At 42.1% G+C, this 18156-nt stretch overlaps 1 protein-coding gene across 2 annotated transcripts in view; it reads right to left on the bottom strand.

Annotated features, from left to right (window-relative positions):
* The window catches only part of plcb3 (phospholipase C, beta 3 (phosphatidylinositol-specific)), a 52047-nt gene extending 34556 nt beyond the window's left edge, over positions 1 to 17491 (bottom strand). For both annotated transcript variants that reach the window (XM_071477769.1, XM_071477768.1), the window contains exons 1-2: positions 16749 to 17491; positions 3340 to 3426 (exon numbers count right to left, since the gene is read on the bottom strand). In XM_071477769.1, coding sequence (XP_071333870.1) covers positions 3340 to 3426; positions 16749 to 16847 — 186 coding nt within the window. In that variant the 5' untranslated portion in view covers positions 16848 to 17491. The remainder of the gene's footprint in view (positions 1 to 3339; positions 3427 to 16748) is intronic.
* Between the last annotated feature and the right edge of the window lie 665 nt (positions 17492 to 18156).

Genomic DNA, 18156 nt, shown 5'->3' with positions numbered 1-18156 from the left:
ATCGCTGGATTCAGAAACCCTGTCACTTTGAAACAGGACTTCTGTAAAGCCACAGTTACGTGGGTGCACTTCTTTTCTCCTCACAGCAGTGCAGAGAAGGAGGTTTGCAGAGGAGCAGAGGGCATGTTTTCCATGTCTACTGTCCAGGTTTAAACCTACATCACTGTAGAAACTTAATACACTGAAAGGTTGAAGACGCAGACATCAATGGTCACACAGTTTGACCGACAAGTGATCTCTGGGAAGTGGAGTTCGAAAACATCACAGTAATGACTGACAAAAACATTCAACAACACACACACGAAAAAAACATCACTCTGAGCATTTGATTAAGATAAATGAACCATTATTAGTCACTGCCAGTCTTTTTCATCATGTCTAAATACCCGTAGTTCCCTGTAATTCGCCTGGCTGGATGTTTTGAGGCATATTTCATTTTTTATGACGAGCTGCATTCCCGCTACTGAAGTAAGAATAGTGGCAACAGTCCAGCTCAGTCACGCCAACATTAACAAAGATGAAAGGCAGTAAGTAAGTCATGAAAGAAAAGACAAATATTGTGGCGCAAAAGGCAAATGAGGTGGCACTGAGGCAGGCGGAAGTTGCTTCGCCTTAAGGATTGAGGTCTCATGATAAAATCTTACACGGTAGTATAAAAACAAATTATTCACATGGCTGGTTCCAAGTAACTAAACCTATCACAGACAGTTTAAATAATAATTCTTCAAGATTCCTGTAATCACACTCACAGAGGCTCAGAAAGGGCTAATCTGCCTGATCTGTCTCACTCTATCTATTGTCCACCCACACCACATGTAATATGAGGTCCAAGCAACCTCTTCCTTCAAGTCATTTGTCTTTATAATACTAAAAAAAAATCCATCATTGCACAGGAAGACTGAGCTGCACATCTGCAGTACATTTTGCCTTTATTTCCTCCTCCAGATCAGTCTGACTAAAACATGACTGACTGTTTGTGTTTCAGACCTGACCGCCTTTTAGCAACATTGCTAAGAAATTAATTTGGTGAGCACAGCAGTCCTTAAAGGTGAGTCTCGCCATTCGGCAGCCACCTTGGCATCGCCCCCAGGTAGTTACAAGACCAGGCTCCTATTTAATGAATGGGGAGAGAGCCATAACTGCACTTTGAATGGTCTCTGGGACATAGAAACTTCATGTGTAGAATGACCAGTCACATCTGATCAAAGGTTTGGTGACTTTAAATTAAGGTTTAAAACACTATTTTTTTCCATAGGTTACACTTCTACTACACACACACACACAAGGTTTCAAAACAGCGCCTGTGAGTCTATGTCTGACGTCTGAATAAATAAAGTCGATGCATCGAAGGACCTTTCTATTCAGGATTCTTTAGGAGGAACTGTCTCCTTCCTTATTACATATCTGCTTACACTTATTCAATGTGCGATGAATTCAAAAATCAGAACGAGGGACATGTTATGGCCACCTGCTACAGAACCAGGCAGGATTTGAGCACAGTTTACCACTGAATGATGACTTAAAGGGGAACTCCACTAATTTTACACATCAAAGCCTGTTTACAGGTCATGTGCATATGTGATAAAGGTTGTATAGAGTCTTTTTTTGGCTCTCTGCTCATTTCTGCTTGAGGGTTGAGGCTCCAAGCCATGTTAGTCACTACAAACACACCCGAATCGCTGACTGAGCTGTTGTTGTCAAGCTGCATTGTGGGGAATGTAGGCGCCAGGTTTCGAGAAGGAAGAAGGATGCATTTAATAAAAACATATCTGGTTTCAACTATCAATGGAGAGACTCACAGTGTGAGTTGGTGGAGATGCTCTTTTCAGGATGACCCATGTTGTCTTTTTCTGTCGGTATCTGATCAAATCATAACTCACCTTAAACTGATGTAAACACACTCTTGCCTCAGTGAAACTGTTCGCAAGCAGCGTGTAGGGAGGTTTTATTATCACGTTAAAAAGACGATCCGACTCTTTGCTAAACAGTGTCACAACTGCACCTCAGGCAATAAATGGCCTATTATCTTAATACCACACACACACAGGCGCACACACACACACACACATGCCCGTGCAGGCACATGCACAAAGGAAGACATCAGGATAAAATGAGTATTTAAAGACTCTGTGTGTTATGTGAATGCATGGACACATGCTGACACACGTGCAAGACAGACAGGATGACGTGTGCTGTGGCCCAAATATGTAGACACACACACACACACACAGACACACACACAGACACACACACACAGACACACATGCTGTACACATACTCCAAAACATGTGGACACAACGCAGTGATAATATTGGCTATCAACAGGTCATTCCATACGTGCCTTCTGGATAAATAGACAGCCAAAAATAAAGAGAGAGATGGTGTGAGAGAGAGAGAGAGAGAGAGAGAGAGCGAGAGAGAAAAACATAGAGAGAGATTAGGATCGGGGGATGGGGAGGTGGCGGGTTAATTGAGCTGCTAATGTCATTCAGTCTGACTGGGCCAACATCATATAGGTGTATACACACACACACACACACACACACACACACACACACACACACACACACACACACACACACACACACACACACACACACACACACTTACTTAAATGTTTGGGAAAGTGTTTTCAGACTTATGGACTCCACTGCACACTATATATAAACTTACGGTAGATAGACAGATGAATGGAAGGAGGGCAGAGAGATAACCATATATTAAAGGTAAAGAGTAGATGAAGGTTGCTTTGTATGTGGGATTTGTTTATGAAAATCTGACTCACAGCAGGACTCACAATTTTTTTGGCTAATTATGTCACCTAAAAAATGTAGATCCAACGTTATTAATCCAATGGTTTAAGCAGAAGAGTGACGGATGAGGAGGAGAGGATGGTTGTTGGGAAGGACAGGTGTATGGACGGAGGGAAAGAGGTGGAGGACTAAAAGGATGAAGACCACAATGACATCAGGGAGAAGGACGAACAAGAAGAAGACAAAAACAAGACTGAGGCAAATTGCTGAAAATCATTTGGCCAAACTAATGGACTGAACAAAACCACAATGAGAGATCAAGAGACACGAAGAGAGAGGAGGAGGAAGCAGCAGCAATGTAGACACACAGTTAAAAAGCTGTATGAAGAGGGAGTGTAGGCATGTGGTAGAGTTAAGTAATATCCATATCTGCACTTATGTTGGTACATTAATGCTTCAGAGCGGCCTGTTTGTGTTTGATCTCTGCTTTGTGAGATAAGAGAGGTCTATCTGGCCTACTTTGAGACCAGCCAGTGTGTGTGTGTGTGTGTGTGTGTGTGTGTGTGTGTGTGTGTGTGTGTCTTACCAGGTTGGACCCTCCAGTCCAGTAGAGGAAGAATCCATCTGGGTCAACTTTCAGCGTTACCAGGGTGGGAGGCCCGCTGTTGGGCTCCTAGACAACAACAGAAATAGAGCTGTTAGAAGGACACACACACACACATAATATCAGTTTCTCACACATACACACACAGGTGCAAGTGAAGAGATAGAGCTCCATAACAAGTAGCCACTGAGCACTTAAAAGGACCAGCTGTATATTACAAAATGGGTCTTATTCAGGGGTCATCTGTATCAGTTATGACAGCACCCACCCAAAGTTACTAAGTGCTCTGACTGAAAAGTCAGCACAGACAAACTTCTGCGAGTAAGGCACATTAAAGTAGAACCAACAAGTCAAGTGTGACTGATGTTTGCATCAGACAGAATCAGTAAAAATCATATCATTTGTTTTCACCTTCGTTTTCTCTTCTATGATCCTGTCTGATCATATGACTCCTCATGTTACTTTCCAGTCTGACTGCTTTTTTTTTTTTTTTTTCTGTGTTGCTGTGTTCCCACACATCAGCAATTAACATAGGTCTGTCAACTTTCCACTGTCCTAATGTGGGATCTAAATACATGTTCAGTTTGTAATTATTTGCACAAGCTCAGCAGGCTGTTCTTTGTACTTCAAAGGCAAAAAGAGCCCTGTTGTCTTTTCAGTAAAGCCGCCTATTGTTGTTCTCTTTGCTGACGTTAAATGGAGTAAACTAGGAAGCTGCTCTCATTGGATAAAAAACACACCATGCTGTCTGAGAATAAATGTGAGGAACCGTTCTGGATTCAACACCGCAGATAAAGATACTGTGGATAAAGGTAGATCTGTTTGTAAATGCAACTGACAAATGTTAAGTCATGTAAGCTTGTGTCAGTCTACAGAGCAGATTAGGATAAGGCTACATTGGCTGCACTTGAAGAAAATCAAATCATGCGTTTTAATCCATCCGAATTATATTTGTTTTTATTCCTTTTATTTATAAAGTGATACTACTGATAGTAATATGGCGAAATTTAAGGAAATAAGACCCAGGTTGTATGAAACCATAATTTCCTTGAAGCACTGAATTGCCTCACTACAGATTGGATTTCTAAATGCGTAGTGGGCTCACTTCTGCTTGAGTACCTTATAAAGTATTAACATTAAAATGAAACGTAGTCTTCTTGTTATGTGCAGCAGGTTCATTGAGGAGCCCCAGAAAGACACAGGCCCTGTGAACCACTTTCCTCCTGAGCTGTTAAAGCAAATCTCAACTTACTTTCTGGTGTTGTTATTATCTTAAAGTCTCAAGTCTGTGTGGAAAAACCACGTGATGTGAAACAAGCTGTTTAAGGCAGCAGCGGCTGCACCTGCTGCTTTATGGTGCCTCGTCGTCATTGTGGACAAACAGAAAGACAGACAGGGATATTGTGTTTGTGCGCACGTGTCGTGCAACAGCTGTTTTGACGCTGGACGCCACACAGTTTGGCCAACATTAAGTTCTCCTTCATTGCAGCATGATGATGACACAGGAGCCTGCATCAACATGTCATTAGCATCATCATAATGGACTCATACGCAAGATATGATGACCACACAAACACACACAGCTACTGGCTCCGTAATTACAGTGGTAAGTGGTCATACTCTTGTCCAACAAACATATCGTCCAGACATCCTGGGAAACGATGATGATGATCCAGATTGTTTGTTATTACAATGACAGATGACTCATGTACACATGTCGTCATGAGCATCATCATCATCACCATCAGACGGGGAAACAGAGAAAGGTCAGCGTGGGAACCCACAGAAAACTTTGCCACAAACATACTATCAGAGAAAATAGATCTACAAGCACACAACACACAAAACACCAAACCAATGACCACATATAGAAGGTATTTTGTAGTGTGGGGCAGAACAAATACCGCACGATTTTAACAAAGCTGATGTATGGTCATAGTTTCACGTTTAAAAACACAAATGTGCAAACATGGACTGAAAGGCTGAACATTGAACATTTGAATAATCATCTGCATAACAAATATAATCATAGAATAAAATAATTTATGCAAATAAATTCCCCAGTGACCTCAGTGAGCTCATACCCAAGTGAAGACAAGCAAATTTTATAGCACTCCATAAAGGACTGGCTAATTAATAATCATAATCATAAATGGAGGGCTAACCCATCAGTGATTTATATTGTTCATCCAAATTAATAACTTGTGCAGGCATAATAACAGCTTTTAAAACAATAATTTGACATTTCGGGAAACACACTTATTGTTTTCTTGCTGAGAGTTAGATGAGATCACTTTCAGGCCTGTATGCTGAGTATGAAGCCTGTTAGCTTAGTTCAGCAAGAGAAACTGCGAACCTAGTTCTGCCCAAAGATATTAAAATGTGCCATGAAAACCTCTAAAATTAACATGTTATATTTCACTTGTTTATTTTTTATAAAAAATCAAATTGTAAAAGATATAACATGTTAATTGGTGTGGTTGTGCTTTGGATTTTGGCATCTGACAGCACCAGGCTAGCCTCCTCCCCCGCTTACAGTCTTTATGCTAACATTAAGGTACACATGAAACTCATCTATTTCTCCAGAAGACAACAAATAAGCAAATGTAACAAAACGTCAAACTATTCCTTAAAGAAGTCTCCTTAGTTTCAACTTTTGTCCCATTCCCTGGGAAAAGCTGCACATACCTTTAGTTTAGGCTCCAAGTTCGGCTAACGCAGAAACGGTTAGCAGGAGAGGTAGGAGTTTGGATCGGGATAAGGAAAAGAAAGAGGAAAAAAAGAAATGGTTAAAAAAAAGGAAAAGATGGGTGGAAGATGAACAGGTGTGGGGTTAGAAGAAAGGGTGAAGGCTGAAAAAGAAAAATAAATAAAAGGGCAGGAATAGAAAAGAGCGTGCAATTGAAGTCCTCAACCACATCATGAGGCCTTAATAAAACAACAGCAAATTTAGTCTTTTTGTGTGTCCATCCTTAGCTTAGAGTTAGGTCATTATGAGACTACGTTGATACAAGACAAGTCACTCTGGAGCAGAAGTCATCAGGGTCTGTTACAGTGTTTCCCAATAAAACCCAGTGACAGAAAGTCAGTGTAACTTTGAGTTTAACTTCAAAGTGTAGCTGACTGTGCACAGTAAATTACTGAACTTGTGACGTGTGTTTACTCGCTGGAACCAATGGAAAACTGTACAACTCCAATTTCATGCTGTGATTATCTCAAGGCTGTGACCCGATGTCAGATGCTCTTTTGCAAATGTCAGCACTGAACCGTTCCTTAACCTGCAGTGAAATCTGAGGCTGTAATGGCTTATGTTTGTTTATCTTTTGTCTGCTAGCTTTAATTCTCTGAGACAACAGAGCTGAAAACAGTACAAACTGCAAACGGTCCAGATGTTCCCACTTCCAAAGTACTCCAGACATAACCAACTGTAAACCTTATAAGCAGAGATAACTGTGTTTTTTTTATCAATGCATATACAGCAAAACATTTGCAAATCAAAATGCCTGGCTTGGGTGATGGAGGCAAATGAGCCTATTGTTTAAAATTCCTTGGTACTCCATGCTGTAGCTCCTCAACATGCACAAAAAGATATGGGCTACATTACACACACTGCATTCCTCTGGCAAATTTAACTTTGAGCTCCACTCTACTTAAAAAGACGTCAGTCAGATTTAAGGTTTTTCCAAACTGGCCGGTTTCCAGTCAACTTTGCTGACTTTAATTTAAAATTACAGTGACAGCTTTAAAGAAGAACGGCACGAACAATCTCACATTACATTTTTACAGCTGTTTCATGCTCTATTACTTGTGCTAAGCAACATTAAAATATATAAAAAACTGATTGTTATCATAGTGGATGAATATACAGTATGGAAGCCATTGCTATTTTGCAGCAAATTAAGTAAAATTGATTATGTGGTACCCACATGCTCAGACATACAGTCTAAACAAACTATAGAGAGGAAACAGCAGGAATTGAGAACAAGGGAGAGAAGAACATCCATCAAGGTCACAACGTCATGTTCAGCAGAAATAAAACATAACATAAACCCTGTGTTAACTGTGTGATAATGAATATGTCTTCAACCTGAGTTTGACCCATTCATACCAGACATTTGGTCATGGGTAAACACCAGGTCACTGCCAAGACCCAGCTCTGTAACTGCTACATCACACAACTAAACCCAGTATAAAATTGGCTGCCACAATATTTAGGCCTCACTTGAGATTCAGAATCCAACAATCATGTTGAAGTTTATCTGAGATTGATAAGAGCACAATTTATCATCACAAGTCATCACATAGTCTGTCCTGCACAAGGGCAGGAATCAGTCTTTTTCTTTTAATATCTAAACAGACAATTACACGCATTTGTCTCAACACTACATCTTTTCCTACAGCAGCAAATACTACCTCTGTGCCAAATTTTGACGTTTACGACAAAATGCATTAGCAACTGATGACGTATATCAAAGGAGTGTCAGTATTCTTTACAGACTTATATCAGTCATGCTGGTGTGCAAGAGCATATGAAAATAAATCATGAGGATGCTCTCAAGAGTGTTGACATTGGCAGCTGTCCTGTAGTGCTGGAAATGACTGGTGTAATACGGTTGTCACATTTGGCTTGGTTTGGCAGTGGGGCTGCAACACATGGGACTGAAAATGAGCTAAGATGGGCTAAAAGCTATCCTTGTACTAGTTAGTGCAAGAATGGGCAGTGTTTTATATACCCTGTATGTTTGAATGGGCTCTGTAGGAATGAGGCCAATAAGAAATCTTTAAGTCTTGACTCCTGTCCTCCTCATTTTGTTTATTTGGATGACACATTTAACAGCGTATATTAACCTATATTACAACAGGCTCAGTTTCTGTCACCATCTCTCCTCCTCTCTCTACCTTTGTTTCCTTTTCCCTCCCTATAAATCGACCGGGTACATCCAGTGTCAATACACACTTCACCGTAGATGAGGAACTCCAACGGGACCGGACTCACAAACATCCTCACATACATTTACCCAAAGGAATGTGATCTGTGGGCTCATGTGACCAGTAATATAACAGCATCTCCCAACAGCTTTCTAACGAGCGCTGGCTGCAGGGGTGAACACACATACCCCATTGTGATCGGACGTATTTGCATGCTATGCCTGCTGAGTTTTACATACCTGCCAGTTACTTTCTAGTGCTGCCTTTCACCGTGACACACAGATGTCTTTGTAATGTTCACCTCATACGTTATCCACGCTTTGAATTCTTTTTTTTCAGTTATGATTGATCAAATATTTAAACCAAACAAAAAAAAGCAACAAAACATCAGCTGGTTCCAGTTTCATAAATGAGATGAACTGCTTGAGTTTTTTTTTGGTTTGTTTGGAGTTTGTTAGACAAAATAAAAAATTTTGAAAATGACATTAAAATTGTAAGTGGCGTTCTATGGACCAAACAATTAATCAAAGACAATCAACAGGTTAATAGATGATGAAATGAATCATCCATTTATTGTTTTCATTCACCGTTTCTGTTCAAGCTTATTGTAATTGCTGTGTTTGAATGTCTTTCCAAGCACATTTCATTTTCCAGTGGAAATTACGGGTAAAATGTTAGAAACCTAACCAGGAAATCATTAGTGCATGCCCTCCACACACACACACACACACACACACACACACGCCTTGTTTACTGTAAACACACACCCTACAGTGTGTTTTCTGTGTGTGAGTGGGTGAGGTCTATAATTGGACCTCATCCACTCCCTAATTAACCACCATATGTAAAAACCCTCTGAAGTCTGTCTCTCTCTCTGTGCCAATCATCGCTGCACGTCACTCTCTCTCCAGCACTTTCTTCCTCCTTAATTGGTTGAAGATCACGTCTCTTTCTCCAGACCCCCTCCAGAAACCCTGACCCTCTGACAAACACCTTCATTACCTGACGACCATCACACACACACACACACGCACACACACACACACACACACACAGCGGATGGACCACCCTCTGAAGCTGATGTCAGACAGCCACCAGCTAATGAGCCCCTGTAAGGACATACACTGGCAAACACACAGCTATTCTGCCTCTCTTCCTACATACTGTCCCCACCATACTTACCGTGTGTGTCTGTGCATGTGTGCGTGTGTGTTGTGTAATATGAGTCAGGAGAAAGCCATTAGTGAGAAACTGATAAAAGTGGCTGCTCCAAGTGCACCTTTGGACAGCCATACTGACTGTGTGTGTGCTCAGTGGCAGCCTGCAGGAGTGGTGTGAGAAAGAAGGCCCAACACACACTCAGTGTGAGTGTGTTTGAGCTGCTGCTTTGGCAACATGGTAAAAGTTGATGACAGTAGGTAACCTTTGGACTCTGGAGTGAGGAGAGGAAAGAGGGAGGAGTGGAGTCAGAGAGGGAAAAAAAAACTATAGAATATAATACAGAAAGAATTAAACTGGCAGGTCGGTAAAGAGGATATTTAGTATAGTGGCATTAGACAGAAATGCCTGGTCTGGGTTGCTCTGAGTCGCTCTGAGATGACACAGGGGAAACAAAAGTAAAAGTCAATGAGGGAACAAAACAAAAAAGACAGGAAGCAGACAGAGACAAACAAAAGGAGGAAGAGAAAGTGATGGAAAGATGACAACGGCTCACATGTAAGTTACAGACACCATGCTGCCACGGCATGAGTGCGTGTGCAGTAAATGGAGTTAAAATTATGAACAGTGGAGGAGGAGCAGAGGTGGAGCAGTCCAGATGTCAGGCCCACACTTCACATGTGGCTGTGGTTGACCTTCCACCCCTCTCCTCTCCTTACTCTCCATCTCACCCCCTCTGACCATCCATCCCTTGTTTCTCACCACTCTGTCAGGATGTCAGCAGTGTTTCTCAGCACGGCGTCACAACTTCACACAAGCCTGTGTCTCTTCCTTCTCTTCTCTTCCTCTTTCTCCGCTCTCATCTCCCAAACATCTTCTTCATTAATCTCATAACAATCGTTTGCAGCTTGTTGCTTCCGTGTATCTATCTGATGATAAACCAATATATTCACTTGCTGACAATACTGGCACCCAGGAACAATTGGCATGAAGGTAGGTTGTGTGTTTCCCTGTAAGGTCACAATGACAAAGTATCTCTGCTTACAAAACAGATCTGTTTCTAGGAAGCTTTTGAAAAATGGGCTGTCACATTTCAGGTGTAAAATGCTTTCCAAGCTGCTATGAAATCTTCCTGCCATGTGTTACGACTCATATATCAAATGTAGTGCAAGTTGCGTGAGCAGTAAATACTGAAACATGAGCAGCACAGAGTTACTTTCTTATTTATCTTATTTAAAGGAGAGCAATAATCATCCGAGGCTTCTACAGTGGATCTTTTCTTATCAGTGCTGTGGCATCACAAGAACCCAGAGCCAAGCAGGAATAAGATAAGACAACAAACAAAGCTGCTCTGCAAGTCCCAACAAGCAGGGGATAAAAGTTTACAGGAAGAAAATTTGTTCGAGAGTTCAAGTGAAGTGTTTTGTCAACTTTTGATGTGTTCAGTCAACTCCTACATACATATTTGCCATTTGCTAGTTTATGAGGATGACAATGATACAAATGGTGGAGAGCAATTTTGAAACACTTCCTGCACTAATAGAGTCACAATCTCACATTTCATTGAAACATATTTCCGTCACCCCAAGCAATTTAATTACTGTAAGTCACAGCAACATATGCCTTTATTCTGAAATGAAAACTGCTAACAACAAAATGTGGTAATAAAATTTAAGTCAGTATTGAATTGATTAACTGAAATTAATCCTTCTTGCTTCTTACCAAAAGTTAGATGAGAAGATTGATATATGTCTATACGTTAAATATGAAGCAACAGCCTGAAGCCTGTTAGCATAAAGACTGAAAACAAGGGGCAACAGCCAGCCTTCTTTTTATTTAGTTGTTACAGAGCGCTGCAGGGATGACGCATTTTTGTTCAATCCGAAAGATAGCATCTCCCTGGTTCCCTCAACAAAAAACCAGCGGGATTTTTCCATTGGCTTTTGGATTATTGCAGAAAATAAGCTCGAACAAAAAAGCTTATGACACTTCCACGTTTTGTTCAGCAAGATAATCTTCTCACATGAACTTTTTTGTTATTTTTCAAGCCTAAATACGATCAACAGAAGCAAAAAGCGTCAGCGTCATAGTTTATCACTTATCCCTTCTACAGAAGCTAGTAATAGTTTGCAAGAGTGCATATAAACACAGAGGCTGTAGCATCACGTTTAGCATATTAACTTCTCATCCAAGTCTTGACAAGAAAGAGACTGAGAGCATTTAAGGCTTTAGTCTCTTTTCTCTTGAGGATACTGAATGGCCAAACTTAACTCTAAATAGTCTAAGTTAACCTGAAAATCACCAAAACCAAATTCCAAGGTAGCTGAGAACTAGACGTTTGGCTGTTTTCTATTTTCAAACTTTCAGGCCTGGATCACTCAAAAAATCCACCACACAGCCACTTAAAGTTCTTTTTAGCTGAAATATGCTCCAAACCATATCTTAATATGAAGCGGTGCTGTCAGACGCTGCTGTGACCCAGGCTCATTCAACAGCCTGGCAGCAGTGCAGAGATATTCTTGCCATCAGAGAAGGTCAAAGTCCTGGGTGGGAACCGCCAGTAAATACATAAAAGTGCTTAAAATTCAGATTAGATGGTGATGGTTAAAACAGATCCAAAAATGCCTTGTCAGGATATTTATGAACGAGGAAAAAAAGTGCCTGCTGTTAGGCTGGTTTGACAACACAGCCCTGATAAACACCGAGGACAATAACACCATTAAACTGTCCTCACATGTTGCCAAAATCTTACTTCTGACCTCCTCTAAGTGAACTGCGGTGCAGTCTTTAGGGTGTGATAAAATAATCCCAGTCAAATTGCAGGAAACGACCCTGAAATGCAACATTTTATGGTCCATCATGTTTTGCTCATGTTACAGGGATTTGAAGTGGACCCAAAACCCCCGATCACAAAAGGATGTCACGTTTCCAAAACTCTGTGCAATTAATGGAAAACTTGTGATCCCACGCAAGTTTGTTTATAAGCCCCAGTTTTCTTGTGAATGTGAATATAAACAAATCAAGTCCAAAAATGTGGAAGAAAGGAGTGTTTGCACACTGAGATTGAGTCTTCTTTTGTTTTCTACATACAAGCATGTGGATATACACTGGTTGTTTTGAAAGAATATGCAAAGGCACATAATGCACAGGGAAGTGGCAAAGCAGAAGTGTATTTAAATACCAGGTATAGAAATAATGATGTGATTCAGTGGAATGAAACCTGCAAACGCTCAGCAAAGGAGGCAAGAGACACGTGTTAAGATGATTACTTGTTTGACTTCTGTGTAGTTTTAAGATTCGTATCAAGGCACTCCAGAGAGCCAAGCTGCTCTGTCGACAAACTGTCTGTCTGTGTTTGTTTAATTGGTTGTTTAGGAGGAATTTTAACTGAATTCCAGTTGGAATTCGTCTAAATTGAATTGTGGCCGGGCTGCAGAGGGCGGAGCGGCAGCAGCGGCTGAGGCAAAGACAGAGGGAGGGAGAGAGAAGGAAAATGGTTTGGCTCTGGAGCCTTACAACAAGCTCGAACAGGAAGTCATTCAACGTGAAACACACACCCAGAACAAAACAACCACACACGCACACACGCATATGGGCGCACATGTGTACACAAGCCGAAGCGCAGACGAAAGAGGGTCAATTTGGAATGCATTCCTCCTCCTCCCCCCCTGCATGAGTCAGTGTGTGTGTGTGTGTGTGTGTGTGTGTGTGTGTGTGTGTGTGTGTGTGTGTGTGTGTGGGTCATTTGATGGGCCTACAGTAGAATTCCCAAAGCCATTAAGAAACAGAGGTTTTGTTGTGCGACCACAAGATCGAAGGGACGCTGCAGAGAACATGAGGACTTGTGGAAGAAGGACACAGAGATGAGGAAGAGGGGGAAAGAGAGGGACGGGGTCAAAAGTGGGGTTTTCATGTAAACAAACTGCACTGCCCTCAGGCACTTTCTGGTCTGTGTGTGTCTGTGTGTCCTAATTCTTTTCTCACTTTGCTAAGTCCTTAAAGGAACACACCAAATTTTTGGGACAGTAGCCCATTGGTCAACTTTCCTAATAGAACGCAGACACTAAAATAACCACTCTGTCCCCATTAGACCATTCACTCCTCACATCCAACCACAAACACTGCTCAGAGACGACGAGCCGGATCACAGCTGGATGCATCAGGGCCAGGTAATCACTACATCTTGAATATTAACCTCAGTAAATTCTACACAACTCCCTGTGGAAACAAAACTAACAGCTACTAGCTGTTCAATTATTTTTGTAGCACAATTTGGCTGAATTGTATTTGTTTCCCGCACAACAGAGCCAGATTGAGTCATGCTTAATTTGAAATGGATAACCTTCAGCGTCCCCAGAGTCCGTTCTGAAACTTGGGGGGAAAAAAAAAAAAAGTATTTTTGTGCTACACATCATGGCTTTGGAATAATTTACAAAACAAGCCTCATTTGGAAACACTGCCTTCATACCAGGCATTACCGCGCAACATTCAAAAAGTGTTTCCTGGAGAATCTGACTGTTTAAAGCTCTCTCCTTTATTTGTGAATGTAAATTTACTTCCCACGTTGCTCTGTGTTAACAGCTCAACACCGCCACTTAAATCAAGGTTAAATAAAAGAAAAATAACACAAACATTTACCAGTTTAACTGCAGCAAGCCCTCTTATTACTGAGATAATGGTATGTGTAAGTGTTTGGACGGACCCCAGCAGGAAAATACATACTTTTAATTTATATAGTACCATGTAAATAATTTAGCAACAAGTCATTCATTGATTGGGTTGATTTTCTTTTATGACAGTGGGCAAATAAGACTGATATCCTTAACTTGCTTTAACACATATTTACATCATGGATTTTGCAGGAAATCCACTGGATTCACTTATAGGATGAAATATGAAAATATGCTGTTTCTTCAATGAGCTTCTGGCATGATGGAGACGAGCAGAGCTTTTGTGTCTCTGGGACAGTAGCAAGAGGATTAATGGTGGATGCAGAGTCTCTCTCACCGTGTGGGATTACTACATTAATTCATCCATAAGAGGTCATGAGAGAGAGTGAAAAGGTCAAGTTGCTTACTTTTTCATTTTATTTCATTTTGCTGCTTGTTTGCTTTGCGGCTCGTAGTGTAATACTCAAAGATATGCAGTTTGCATAGACTGAGCACAGATCTGCATTGGTAGAGAACTGAGAAGCAGCTGATCCTCACATCTGTGAAACTGGAAGCAGAGTATGTTCAGCATTGTACCTTGATAAATGGCTTAAATGATTAATCAATTATGAAAGTCAGTGATGATCAATTTTCTATTAATCTATTAGGGTAATTAAATTATTAATTAATTGTTTCAGCACTACCTGCATGTACAGGGAAGATGCCAGAGTCCAGATGACATCCCGTTATCAACTTAATTAAATCGTGCATTTTCACCAGTCAGCACTGAGAGAAGATCTGTGATGTAATCATGGTAAAGTGAGCAGACTTTTACATTATGAACAGTACGATCTGCAGTTTCTTCAGGTTCAGGCCAAGTAGGAGCATCATTCAGTCAACAGTCACAATCAGAGTTTATGGAAGATGAGAGCTACATCTCTATAACTGCATTGAATAAACAGGACTTTCTACTTTAATGCAGTCACTCAAATCCTGAATAATGAGACAGCTGCTGGAGTTAATTTGAGGAGTAGTTGGAGATCGAACCTGTTTAATCTCAACCATGGTCTCATTTTATAATCCTGATGTTTAACAATAGAACATCTTTGGCACCTAGACCACAACACAAAACCATTCCTTTAAGTACTTCACGAACGCTGCAGATTTAAAACTACCTCTTTTTCTTTTTCCTCTCTCATCTTTCCCACAGTCCTCCTCCTACCAAACTCGTTCTCTCTCCATTTATTCTCTATAGTACATTTGTTGATTCAAGGGGGAAGTGGCAAATAGAGGGGAAATGGGGATGAAAGATAGACAAGAAGAAAACTTGCACATGTTTTCGAGTGTTCACACACTTAATCACCAGCATAACCATTTCCTGGGAATTCCCTTTGAGATGGAGAGACAGAGAGAGTTGGTGTGTGTGTGTGTGTTTCAGAGCGAGAGAGAGAAAAGGAAATCAAAAGGACATGGCATTCACTCTTTGCGTGACAAGAGCCTTCTTTCCAGATATACACACCAGTTCACACACAGACACATCACATCATTATTGCAATGTGTGTGAGGCTCTGCTGCTGATAAGTTGTTTACTTTCAAGTTCCTATGTTGAGCCTTTTTTCCTTTTAAAGGCCCTTAGCAGCAGTTTGCACATGTAAGTGTGTTTGTGTGCCTGTATGTGCAAGTGTCAACACCACACCTGACCTCATATCTGCACACTGGCACACACATCCTGCAGGCAATGCTGCTGTGAGTCCAAGACAGGGGCTTCCAAAGACACAGGCCTCCAGTCAGAGGGATCAGTCAGCCACTCAGTTAATCATTGATGGCCGCTCAGACACATGGACACACACACCTACTTTCTCTGTGGACAAGACTGCAGAGTGGCCCTGCACCCTGTCATACGCACACACGGTTATCACGGTCAATGACACCGGGCAAGTTCATACCAGGGTTGCTGGACGCACTTCTGAGGAAAAACGCGGAAGGAAAAATAGAGCCGGAAAAATGATCAAAATCTTTCTAGAAGTGATTTAGAAACAAACACGTCAGTTAAGTGTACACAAGGAGGTGACACGTCTGTGCGTGTTTTGCAGCTCAAAGCTATCAAATCCCTTCAAACAGAGGCAACTTCTCCTGGGACAGGTGCTTTCTCCTCCGCCGGGGAGCAGAGGGAGAGGCGCAGAGAGACAGAGGAGAAAAGAGGGTGTAAAAGGGCGTCAGGGCTGAACATGAGCCCGAAGAAAACCGGCTTGACAAGAATTCAACACAACACAACACATTCAAGCACTGCCTGCTGGCAACTACAGGGGGATTTTCTACTAGATTATCTGATCCACACACACACACACACACACACACCCACGCACCTATAGTGGGTTTCTGTGTTCACCGCAGGGCTGTGGCGGTGTGCACACACCTGCACATACACACTAACTGTCTGTGGCTTTCTAACACACACACACACACACACACACACACCAGCCTCGCTTGTCACAGTGGGCCCACTGTCAAAAACACGCTGTCATGTGTTGTCTGTCTCTCGTCCTTCCCCCGGAGTCGATCACATCAGGAGCACTTTCTCTCACAGCCACACATGTAGCAGTCTGAACGCTGTCTGCACGGACCGACGGCAACTTTCAAACATTTCACTCTCACCTCGTCCCACTTGATGAATTTGCCCCCCTTCTTCAGCGCTTCGTGGACGGACACGGGTTTGAGCTGCAGTGCGTGGACTCCCGGCTTGGCCCCGGCCATGGCGAGGGACTGCCTGCCCGGGTGCCAACGCCTAAACCCCGGCTGCGGTGAGCTGGACTCCTCGGAAGGAACAAAACGCTCTTCCTTCCTCCACTTCCACCCCGGAGCTTCTTTTTTTTTTTTTTTTCTTAGCCGTGGAGAAAGCTTAGTGAAAGTCCGAGGCGAGGGAAAGTTTTTCAGACTCGGACTTCAGAAGTTAGTGGACCTCGCCGAGAGTTTGAGGAACATGAGGAGTAAAATCCAGAGAGAAAGACAGGACTGGGCTGTTTCAGCGCGCACCGCCGCTGTCTTGTCCGCGTCCACGCAACGCGGTGGCGCGCCTATAATTCCCCTTTTTATTATAGGCTTTGATTCATATATTTGTTTATTTGTGCAGAATCCTTTAATCTCGCACTTGAGCCCGCATAGAGATCGTTTCCTTCCTTCCTCCCATCTGATCGGCCCCTCTCCTCTCCTCTCGCTCCTCTACCAACTTTCTCTGCTTCCTCTCTGTCTTGTCTCCTCCGACGCGTTGCTTCTTTTCTCCTCCTCCTCTCCTCCCTGCATGTTTTCTGTTGGGGGGGAAAAAAAAAAAAAAAAAAAAAAAAAACAGAGCAGATTCCGAGAGGAGAGGCTGAGGGAGAGGGACGGCGTCAGATACAGCTGAGTGAATGAGAAATGAGAGGGGGGGGGGTTCAGGGTTTGTGTGAAAGGGGTGTGTTTTAATTTAGTTCCTCTGCCTGCCTGCTTGTCTGCCTGTCTCCTCAGATTTGCAGTACATGACAAGTAATATGAACACCATACTTTATTTTACGACATCATTTCTTTACTGCCAGCTTGTAGTTACCACTGCTGAAGGTTTACACACCCTTTATGTTTACTTTTGCAAATCTCTCCAAATGAGCACTTTAATATTTTACTTCCATGGAGAGAATCATCCAAATCAAAGCAGCAGAGGTCCAGATATCCTGACTTTTCGGTGCCTAGCATGAAGTCAGGCCCTAGAAAAAACGCTGGCTCCTACACTACACTTCGTTTTCCCAGACCCTCCCTGCAAATACCAACATCTTCTGCCAGTTTGTTCCATCAAAAATTTGCATTCAAGCCACGATAGCCCTGATGACATCACTGGGGTTTTTTTAAACTTTGAAAAACTTGCTGAGGAGCTGCAGAAGTTCTACGGCTGTTTTTACTGGCTTAGTGGCAGGCTACTTCCCATCAAACATGGGTGTGTAGAATCTATGGATTGCCTCTTTGATGAGCGTTTGAGCACCACAGTTTTCAGCAAAACATGGATGCAACTGAAATGTTTTTGGAGCAATCGCAAGCC

The sequence above is a fragment of the Trachinotus anak genome, unplaced genomic scaffold (genome assembly GCF_046630095.1).
Source record: "Trachinotus anak isolate AG129_WGS33_773 ecotype Australia unplaced genomic scaffold, CSIRO_AGI_Tana_v1 ptg000005l, whole genome shotgun sequence".
NCBI classification, from domain to species: domain Eukaryota; kingdom Metazoa; phylum Chordata; class Actinopteri; order Carangiformes; family Carangidae; genus Trachinotus; species Trachinotus anak.
This window is presented reverse-complemented; position numbering and strand designations above follow the sequence as displayed.